The 11,689-nt window shown below is 42.5% G+C and overlaps 1 protein-coding gene across 1 annotated transcript; it reads right to left on the reverse strand.

Annotated features, from left to right (window-relative positions):
* Positions 1-3,163: 3,163 nt before the first annotated feature.
* On the reverse strand, positions 3,164-11,689 carry LOC119240308 (olfactory receptor 7A10-like). The gene is made up of 3 exons (XM_037504664.2): positions 11,569-11,689; positions 9,733-9,808; positions 3,164-4,097 (listed from the first exon to the last, which is right to left on the reverse strand). Exons 1-3 carry the CDS (start codon positions 11,687-11,689, stop codon positions 3,164-3,166), a joined length of 1,131 nt encoding a protein of 376 aa, XP_037360561.1.

An 11,689-nucleotide genomic window follows, 5' to 3' on the forward strand; every position in this document is an offset into this window, starting at 1 on the left:
ATTTATATTCTCCTTTGTTTCCCTTGCTGCTGGAGATGAATCCACAAACACATCTGAAATTTTTATTGCAGAGAGTTTCCCTAAGTTTTCTCATATGTGTTAGGATGTTACATCAAAATTTTGTTCATTTTGAATTGATTATTCTGTGTTTTGAGAGAGAGTCATCTAGTTTCACTCTTCTGCGTGTGTGCCCAGTTTTCCCAATACCATTTATTGAAGAGGCTCCTTGCTCTGGTGTATGTTCTTGGCTCAAATTTGTAGATTAACAGTTCCTATAAGTCTGGTTTATTTCTGGGGTCTTGATTCTATCCCCACCATTGGTCTCTGTGTCTGTTATAGTTTCTGACCATTTTATTTATCCAGTATTGTTTTAATTATCATAACTTTATAGTATAGTTTGCAGTCTGTGATTGTAGTAGAGACATTTGATCTTTTTTTGTCAGAGTTGCTTTGCTATCCAGGGTCTTTTGTGGTTATATATAAAGTTCTGTAATGTATGTTTTATTTCTTAAAATGTGCCATTGAAAAATTCAGGTGAATGTGTTGACTCTGTAGACTGCTTTGTGGAGGATGTTCATTGTGGCCACATTGATTCTTCCAATCCATTCGCAAGAAATAACTTTCCATTTCTATGTGTCATTATTATTTCTTTGACAGAATCTTATAGTTTTCTTAGTTCAGGCCCTTCACATCCTTTGTTAAGTTTACTAACTAGGTATTTAACTTTCATTTGTTTGGTGTGGTTGTAAATTGGATCATTTTCTAACTTTTTTATCCTCTAACTATTGTGTATATATAGGAAGGCAGCTGATATGTTTGTGTTTATGTCCTGCCACATTAACTGAATGGGCTGATTGTTTCAGTGAGAGCCGACATCCACGTATCCTGAAAACCCTAAAAACTGGACATAAATGGAACTCATCCTAAAATAATGAACACTATTTACAGGCATTTATTTCTGAAAACATCCATCTGAATATTGGTTTGTTATTCCCACAATTCTATATGCAAGAAAACAGACGTAAGGCCTTCTTTTTAAAACATAATTTAAGAAAGCAGTTGAATCTCGCTAATCTCCTGTGTATTCTGTATAAAGGGACCCATGCCGCATGTATGCTGAATTTCTTATTGCTACTCTAAATCAGTAATTTTGCATTATATTTAAAAATGTATCATAGCCTCATTATTCACTTTGAAATGTAAATTAATTGTAATACAAAGCTGTTAATTAAAGGAGACACTCCCATTAAATTCTTTCCATTTCTTTTGAGTTTAGTTTTTAATTGTTAAATTGAAGTAATGTTGCATTAAAACCTTATATGTATTTCTGGTATACATGATTATTAATCCACATGAGTATATGCAACATTTAGTTCACTGCTAAAAGTTCAAATTTATCTTTCATGATACCCTTGTCCTCTGTTTCTGATTTAACTAACTCTCTTCCCCAATATTTCTTTTAGCCACTAATTTTTCTTATATAGTCCAAAAGTATACTTTGTTTTATGGACATGATCTGTTCGTTTGTTTTCTTTATCACATATGAGTGAAATCATATGGTATTTGACTCTGTCTGCTTGGCTTATTTCAGTAAAGATAATTCTGTTGTTTCCCTTCTGTTGTTGCAAATGGTGCAATTTCATCTTTTTAATATCCAAATAGTATTCCATTATCTACATAAACCATATCTTTTGTCCAGTTGTTGATCAGTTGGATTCATTCTACCTCTTGGCTATTATAAATACCATTGCAGTGAACACGGGTGACACACAACTCTTTGAATAAGTGTTTATGGGGGTATTTTCCAGCTAAAAGCTCACAATGAGACAATTGGATCACAGGGAACTTATATTCTTAAATTTTGAGGGATTTCCATATTACTTCCATAACAGATGCACAAGTTTCCCTTCCACCAACATAAGTGTTTCCTCTTCCGTTGGGGCCCCTGTGAGCTCAGTGACCAGGACATGAAAGGAAATCTCCACCCTCTACCAGAGTGAGGAGATCAGAGTTTTCAGCGGAGCCCAGATGGCTTCATAATGGATCCCAGAGCAGAGGAAAGGACAGTGTGAGAGAGAACAAACCTCTCCTTGTAAAGTTTGAAGCAGACTTGCAGCATTTGCAACCCAGGACCCTCAATGGACAGCAGGGCTAGGGGCTGTGTTGTGGTCATTGCCTGTGGCTACAGCTGTATAATGGGCACACTGAGCCCACAGGTGCCCCCTTCATATCCACACCAGCTGAGTCCAAGATGGAACCCTGTGGACTAGACCCAGCTCTAGTCACCAGAAGACTCAATCCATGGCGGGAGTGACCAGAAGGAGGTGGGGAGGGAGTTGAGGACAACTGAAGACCAATTGGAGTTTCTGTGAGGGTGGAGGGTGGAGGTCACAGAGTTCACTTCTCAACAAACTGAGACAACATTTAGTTCTCAGACCCACAACTGCCTCCACCTCAAGCCAAGGAAATCTAAAAGAGAAACAATCAACCTAACCCACAGCACCCCAGCTATACACCTGGAAATGAGATGACATAAATAGTTAAATATCAAGGAACATTTGAGCACAAGAAAGATAAAATAAGTAGTAGAACAGAAGGTCTGTTTCATAAAGACAGCAGAGAGAAGCAGAGGAGTCTCCGCGAAGTCAATGAAACAATATTAAATACACCGGTGAGTTATGGGACGTGACTCAGGGCAGACAGGCAGCAGCGAGGCAGTAGCAAGAAGATAAAAGAACATGGGAGCGCCTCACCAAAGAGATGGACAGTATTGAGAGAACAAAAAAGAGTCTCTGCATGTTCACAAAGACGGATATAGAAAGTGTTTTAAATAGAATTAAAATGCAAACAAAATAAATTTGGAAATGAGGATCCAGTTCTATAAATCACCCAATAAGGAAAACAGAGAGAAATAGACACAGACACTGGAAAAATAAGGAAATGCTGCCAAAAATCCCAGCCTCGGTGAGAAGTGGACACATAACGACAGTGGATAATCCAGAAAGTGAAGAGAGAAGGAGGGACACATTTCAATAAAATCATACCTGAGAATTTTCCAACCTAAAGAGTAAAATAAGCACAAATAACCAGGAAGTACTGTGAGCCCCGCTGCTCCCGACCAGGCAATCTGAGGAAGCGGCCCCCGTCACGTTGGGGTTGCTCTTCAGCTGAAGAGTCTCCCCAGGGCCTGCTTTATGTCCTTGTTTCTGAGACTGTAGATGAAGGGGTTCAGCATGGGGGTGACCACCGTGTACATCACCGAGGCTATTGCACTGTCCCTGGAGTCGTGGGTAGCAGCAGAGCTGAGGTACACGCCGAGCGCCGTCCCGTAGAACAGGGAGACCACGCAGAGGTGAGACCCACAGGTGGAGAAGGCTTTGTACCTGCCGCTCGCTGAGGAGATTTTCAAAACAGAGGATACAATCTTAGAGTAGGAGAAAAGGATGCCACTGAGAGGAATCATCCCCACAACCCCCACTGCTAAATACATCACCAGCTCATTGAGGAAGGTGTCAGAACAGGCAAGCTGGACCACCTGGTCCAGTTCACAGAAGAAGTGAGGGATTTGCAGCTGTGAGCAGAAGGACAGTCGCAAAACCAGTAAGCTGTGTAATAGAGAATCCAGAAGAATTAACACCCAGGATGCAAGAAGCAGGAGGCCACAGAACTTGGGGTTCATGATGACCATGTAGTGCAGGGGATGGCAGATGGCCACAAACCGGTCATAGGCCATGGCTGTCAAGAGCAAGTTGTCCACTCCTCCAAAGAGTAAGAAGAAAAACATCTGGCTGAGACAGCCCGCGTAGGTTATGGCTTTGTTCAGCGTCTGGATATTCAGCAGCATCTTGGGGACGGTGGTGGAGGTGAAGCCGATGTCGGCAAAGGACAGGTTGGCAAGGAAGAAGTACATGGGGGTGTGCAGGCGGGGGTCCGTGACGATGGCCAGGATGATGAGGAGATTCCCAGTGACCGTGACCAAGTACATGGCCAAGAATGCCCAGAAGAGGAGGGGCTGCAGCGAGGCCTCTTCTGAGAGCCCCAGAAGGGTGAACGCTGTGGCGTGGGTTTGGTTTCCTGGCGCCAGGTTGCTGGTGAGCCTGGGGAATGGAGACAGAAGTGATGTAAACTTAACCACAGCAGAACAATCAAGAAATGATTTTATCTCCACATCCTCGCCAACATTTGTTGTTGCTTGCTTTTTTAATATGTGCCATTCTCACTGGTGTAAGATGGTATCTCATTGTGGTTTGATTTGCATTTCCCTGATTACAAGTAATGTTCAATATTTTTTCATATGCCTGCTGGCCATTTGCATTTCCTCTTTGGAAATGTCTCTTTTTATCTTTTCTGCCCATTTTTTGACTGGGTTGTTTACTCTATTTTTGTTGAGTTTCCTCAACTCTTGTAGATCTTTGTGTTCTCTGCGTTATCGTTAGTATGTGTACAAAAATTTTCTCCCAATCAGTAGGCCATCTCTTTGTTTTTTTAAAGGAACTCTCCTGCACTGCTGGTGGTAGTGAAAACTGGGCCAATCACTATGGAAAGCTGTGTGGAGTTTCCTCAACCTGCTAAAGATGAAGCTTCCATGTGATCCAGCAATTTCACTCCTAGGTATCTGCCCAAACGGCACAACAATATTATTCCAAGACACACATGCACCCCTATGTTTTTTGCAACACTATTTACAGTATGTAAGGTATGGAAACAACCCAAATGCCCCAAAATAGCCAACTGGATCAAGAAGATGTGGTAGATATATGCAATGGAATATTACTCAGCAATAAAAAAGATAAACTCATGCAATTTGCAGCTACATGGATAGAGCTGGAAAGGATCATGCTCTTGAAATAAGCCAGAAAGAAAAAGAAAACTACAGGATGGTTTCACTTACAGTAGGAATGTAGAGGGTACAAATAAGGGGATCAGGGACAAAAGTTACTATAATAAAGTAAAAATCAAAATGAATAAGCAACTATAAACTAGAGACATTCTGCAGGAGGGGAGAAGGTAGTTGTATCAAAACGGGTGGGAAGAGCACAAGGGACTGTGGCGATGGGTCACGAGTCAATTGATGGTGGGAATTTCATGGGGACTGTAACTGAGATGAGAAAGCATACATTGAAAAAAATGAAGGATGATGTAAACATATATAAAAAATAAATAAAAATTTTAAAATATAAAAAAGAGTTTAAATGGCATGATTTTATTTTAATACATTCAGTTAATGTAGTTCATCTTATAGAGATAGTGCCTGTTATCTGAAATTTTCTTTCTTTTTTATTTTAAAGATTTATTTATTTATACAAGAACAGGGGTACAGGCTATTCATGATTCACCTTCTCTTGATGCTGAAAATAATTAGCCATTCTTTCATCTAATTCAAACATTTTTCCAAGTCAAAATTTCTTTGAAAATGTCCTAATATTTTCTTTTAAATACAGTGGACCAATTACATTATCCAAATATTGTTGAAATCAAGGAGAAAAAGCAGTTAGACTACATTGAAATATTCTAGCCCTAGGGCCTCCCTAGTGTCCTAGGGGTTAAGTCTCAGGCAACCACCAGGACTGCCTGAGTTTGTTCCCCAGCCAAGGCGCTGACCCCCAAGGTGCAGCAGACAGAGGGGGACAGAACAGGCAGACTGACAAAACACAGTGCTTAGGGGAGCAGCAGGCATGACAGGAGAGGTCTGCTGTGCCATGCGGGACCCTTGACGGCAGGCCAGGATCGAAATGGTGCTGCAGAGGCTGCGGACAGCGTCAGAGTGCAGCACTCAACCACCTGCACCACCAGGGGAGGCCTTAAAATTTTCTTTTTTTTAAAGATTCATATATTTATACATACAAGTGCTGGGGTACAGGCCAGAGATGTGGGGTGGGGGGGGCGGTGAGAGGATTCACCAGAGACAGAGTAGGGAGCAGAACAGGTGGATTGACTAAAATCCACTGCTGAGGGGAGCAGTGGGAGAGACAGGAGAGGTCTGCTGTGCTATGTGGGTAGCTCCCTGGCCATGGATCAAACTCATGTTGAGGAGGACATCGATAGCTTGACAGTACTGTGTTTAACCCCCTGCACCATCCGGGAGGCCCATGTTACCTTATATTTTCAAGGCTATTCATGATTCGCCTTCTCTTGATGCTGAAAATAATTAGCCATTCTTTCATTTAATTCAAACATTTTTCCAAGTCAAAATTTCTTTGAAAATGTCCTAATATTTTCTTTTAAATACATTGGACCAATTACATTATCCAAATATTTTTGGAATCAAGGAGAAAAAGCAGTGAGACTACATTGAAATATTCTAGCCCTAGGGCCTCCCTAGTGTCCTAGGGGTTAAGTCTCAGGCAACCACCAGGACTGCCTGAGTTTGATCCCCAGCCAAGGAGCTGACCCGCAAGGTGCAGCAGACCTCTCCTGTCTCCCCGCTGCTCCCCGAAGCAGTGGATTTCAGTAGCTCAACATGTCTTACTCCCCATTCTTATCTCTGGTGAGTCCTCTCACCCCTGCACCTCTGGCCTGCACCCCAGTTTTTCTATGCATAAATAATTAATAAATCTATTTTTTTAAAAGAAAAATCCTAGCCCCAAACAAGTTTTCTTCTAAGTATGTGTGTCATCTCGGTAAATGATATTTCCTATGGTGATCATTAATGTTAAGAAAAATAATGGAGTTGGATGAAGAGGTCGAATGTAGAGGAAACATGTATAATCACTTCCAATAAGGAGACTTTGAACAAAAAAAATGTGAAGTCACCAAGATTTTTTATATAAAGGACATATCATGTGGTGAAAATATATGCATGAGAAGAACATTTGGGTTTGGGGAAATAGCCAGAAAAAGATGTCAGTACAGGAGCGTTCCTGGCGCAGTTACAGATCCCAGAAGCAGGGGTGTGACAAGATGGGGAGCTCCAGTTTGGGGGTGAGAGGAGAGAGTGGGCAGGAGGCCCCGACACCCTGCTGCTGAGTGAGGTCCCTGCACATGACGTTGTACATTTGCTGATCTTCTAGATGCAGATTGTGTTACGTGTGCTGAGCCTAAGTGTGAACATTATGTATTACATGCATAAATGATCCGTCATTGAAACCCTACATAAAATACAACGTTTTCCCTCACATTTCGGCTAAATTCTGAATGTTTGATTACAGAAGACAGCTCCACTGGGACAGATGTCTCATCTGTGCTTCTCTTACCTGTAATAAGGGTTATTTCCCTGATTTCAGCCACACACACACTTTCTGATCCGCGCTTAAGGTCTTGGGTCCTCTGCATGGAGGCAGAGCTGAGAATTGGAAATCACTATGAAGAGCGAAAGTAAGATGTGTTTTACTTTTCAAAGAATCAGCTGCCCAGAACTGTTGTACAGAAAGTTGTTATTTTCCTTTGCAGTTTAAAACAATGGTTACCTAAAAATTCAAGAATCTTGCCCCGTATCCTTATTTATTCATATCTATTTGTAACTGAAGGAATATTGGGGTACCCCCATCAGGTATTGCCACCATAGTGCACCCACACCCACTCACCCATGTTCCACCATCACAGACCATTGTGCTTCCTTCCTTCTTTGCTGTTTCCCCTTCCCCCGGCCTCCCTGCTTGGTGGTTCAGTTCTGTGGTCAACCCTCAATGGTCAGATTCCCAGCTTATCTTAATCTGTTCATTTAGTTACTTTATTCCAGATAGTGATCCCATCATCTGATATTTAACATTATCAAAACACATTTTCACTTAGCATTATGATTTCACTTTCCATCCATGTTGCCACAAATGGTATATGTTTATCTTTTTCATGGCTAAGTAGTATTCCACTGTGTGTATATACTACATCTTCTTGCTCTGTTCATATGTTCAGATGTTTCAGCTATAATATCTAGTGCTGCAATAAATGCAGGAGTGCAAGTTTTATTTCCAATTAATTTTTTGAATTTTGTGGACACATACTTAGGAGTGGAATTACTGGGGTCATATGGCAGATCCATGTTTATTGCTGGTGCAACAACAGTCTGTCCCTTCCCTCCGTGTTGTTTATTCCTGAGACCATCATATCCCTCATGCGCTATTTCTTTGTGCTCCCTCATGTGTGTTCATACATGTACAAAGGAAATGAACACAGGACATTGAAAAGCTATCTGCACCCCCTTGCTTAGTGAGCAAAATGTAGAAATAACCTATAAGTCCATCATGGACAAATAAAGGACAAATGCGTACATATGTGGATATAAAAAATATATGCGCTGTATTATATGTGTACACGATTGTTCTTACTGTCCAAATGAATATACATGGATTATGTAAAACATGTAATGAATAGTACACACACAGGGTATGGTATTGTTATAATACACATTCTATATAGTAAAATAGCACATGATATCCAGTCAAGAGAAGGAAGGCACCACACAGGCACCTAAGAACATTCTGCTACGTGATAGAAGTCGAGGAACTACAGATACTGCTATCACTTCTGGGTGCGGTCCTGGAACAGACTTAAATTGGTGACAGGGACCCGGGGTGGGACAGTTGTAAAATGTTGTTTCAGGACACACATTGGAAGCTGCTGAATGAACAAGGTTCTGCACATCTACTGCATGTGACAGCAGCAGTGCTTTCCTGCAACCTTCCCAGTTGTGAAGAGATTATTTCTGAAACGTTTTGTGACAAAAATAAATACTAATTGTGTGTATTGAGGAGGTGTCAGCTAGTGCTGCAGTGGTCATCATATTGCAGTAGATTTCTATAGCCAGTCAACATGTTTGTCTCCAACTTTCACACTGTTTCATGTCAACTAATATCAATGAAAATACAACAGATCACATCACAAATGTGAAGAGACACAGTAATGAGGAAACACAGATGTGACATGAGCACAATGTGTGTGAGAGCTTAGTACTACTAAGACTGCAAGAACAGCCTGTGTTTAACATACATCGTGGGACACAAAGGATCGACTGAGGCCCACACACAAATTGAAAACTTTCAAACACTTTACACAACAATCTACATATATGGGAGAATTAACTGCCAAGTATTTATTGTGAAAAACTCTCATTCTATTTCAATATTTGAAAGAAAAACCAGAATAAAAGCTCAGGCTCTAAGTAAGTAAACTGTAAGAATGAGAACAATTTGTAATTGAAAAAAGCAAAATTCTAACAAGCAAATCTCTGCGGATTTGCCAGTGCTAGAGTGGTTGTGAAGTCAAACTCTTTAGTCTCCCCCAACTGACATTCAAGAAAAAGGATGACTTCTGTGAGCACCTGCTGTGAGGGAACACTACACACTGTTCCTCTCCTCAGCTGCCCTGTGAGGTCATCCGCCCCCATTACTCTGGATCTCTCCAACACAGATGCCCTGCTCCTCACCCCGTCCACTCCCGTCATCCCCTTTGTATTTAATACTTTATTTCCTGCTCCCTCAACTCTGGACCTTCTTGGCTCTGTCCTAACGTTGCTGGAACCACGTTAAGCCTCCCACTCCCCTTGCAGTCTCATCCTAACAGGTTTTCCTTCCTGTCTCTTCACTGTCAGCACCATCTCTGTATTGTTGAGAGCAGTGGGCAGTTTTGAGTCACAAATTAAATAAATTAATTATAAAGTGACGAGTCAGTGAAGCAAGAGAACAAGGGAACCTCTTGTCCCTGGGCCTGGTTTGATCTCTGTGACCTGAGGCAGAACCTCTCAGTTTGCATTTTCCCTGGATCTGTCCCAAGTGCCTGCTGGGCTCTGAGACTCACCTGGGTGGGGGCTGTGAGGGGGGCTTCTCCATGTAGCCGTTGGAGTCCCTCCTGGACGCTTGAGGATGGATCTGGGCTATGTCACAGACAGGATCTCAGGAGGGTGCCAAGGGCTGGTCCCTGGGCAGAGGTCAGGCTCCACAGACAGGAATCATGTCCTCTCCGGTCCCGGGTTGGACAGTCTGAGGGACCGAGGGAGACAGGGTATTTACCGCCCTCCACGCGGTCTCATTAGCCACAGCTCACTCTCCTGCTCCAAGCTCTGAGCTCATGATTTCCCTGTGGACACTGGATTGGGCAAAAGGAAAGTTTCTTAATGATTTTCTGATCCCAAGAGCCTAGATTAGATGTCAAGTGCATCCAGTTTTGTTACTCCCCGGCCTTCATGTTGTAACCACCCAGCACCTGTTCTAATTCTGTGTTCAAGTTTTCAAAATGTGCTGGGAATTGCATGGGGACTATAATCAAGATGAAAATGCAAACATTGTGCAAGAAAGGAAAAATGATGCAAAATATCGATAAAATAAAAAAAAATATTTAAAAATCTGTGCTGAGGATCCCAACTTGACTCGGTACCCTTGATCAGGCACAAATGTTTTGGGCGCACAGACTCCCACCATATGCCCAGTAGTGCTGTTCCTCTCTCGTAAAGATGAGAACCGAGTCCTCTATATAAAACTTTAACATCCACGCTCCTTGTTATCATGGCACTTTTGCAAAAGCAAATAGGAATTTCTTCTTTGTTTTTACTGTGATGTGACTGCAGCAGCCTTATGTTTGAAACTCCAGAAGGAAACGACAGTGTTCCTAACCAGCTAAATGTGCAGGGCCAAAGAGTGAAGATTTTGGCAACTGCCACACTCACTCTGAAGCCCTTGTGCCTCCTCTGACCCCCGAGACTAAGCACGTGTCCTGCTTAGAGCACAGGGAGCTGCTAACACGCTTCACCACTTCCAGTGTGAGGTGCTGCCCACAACAGTCCACTCCTGACACTGTGTGTCCAATCCTCACAGGTCACCACATCATGCGAGCAGCGCAGCAGTTGACTGAGCAACCTCTAAACCCTGACCGGTCTTCACTGCCAAAGCAGGGCCCATGACAGCCCACCCGGAGGCAGGAGCCTGCACCACAACAAACTCCAAGTGAGGGTCGCCCATTGCTCTTCTAGCAGCCAGAGAAAGGGCTTGTGGTGACCTGTGACGACTCGCCTCAGTACTGAAAGTCTTCTTTGAAAGACTATAGAGTTTCCTTAACTTTCTTGTCCTCAGTGTCCACTTTGTTGCCACACAACACAGTAGGATGTTTTCACAACCCTTGCAAGTTAGGCACGTTCTGGGAAATAACTGGATGTTACATCAGACAATCCAGTGGAACCCTGGGCTTGGCCTGACAGCCTCTCTTTCTGGACAGATGTTTCCAGCCAGCTGTGCACCTCACAGTGAACTGGACACGTCTGTCTCTGTTGTTGTGGAACAGGAAAGGAAGGACCTCAACAGCTCTGGTTCTTCCTATGTCTTTGTTTTTCAGAATTATGCTGTTCAGATACACCCTCCCCTTACGCAGGTGTCTTGTTGCTGTAGTGCTGTTTTCTTGGACTGTACAGAGCATTCGGGTTGCTATAGGCCCAATTATTTATGTTCTCCTTTGTTTCCCTTGCTGCTGGGGATGATTCCACGAACACATCTGAAACTTATATTGCAGAGTTCTCTTCTGTGTGTGTTATGGTTTTCGGTCTTACCACAAAGTCTTTCTTTCATTTTCAGTTGATTTTTGTGTGTTTTGAGAGAGAGTCATCTAGCTTCATCCTTTTGCATGCGTGTCCAGTCTTCCCAATACCATTTACTGAAGAGGCTCCTTGCTCCGGTGCATGTTCTTGGCTCCCATTTTGTAGATTAACTGTTCCTATGTGTCTGATGATTTCTGGGGTCTTGATTCTATCCATTGGTCTCTGTGTCAT

The sequence above is a fragment of the Talpa occidentalis genome, unplaced genomic scaffold (genome assembly GCF_014898055.3).
Source record: "Talpa occidentalis isolate TD23 unplaced genomic scaffold, MPIMG_talOcc4v2.1 talOcc4.12, whole genome shotgun sequence".
Taxonomy (NCBI): Eukaryota; Metazoa; Chordata; class Mammalia; order Eulipotyphla; family Talpidae; genus Talpa; species Talpa occidentalis.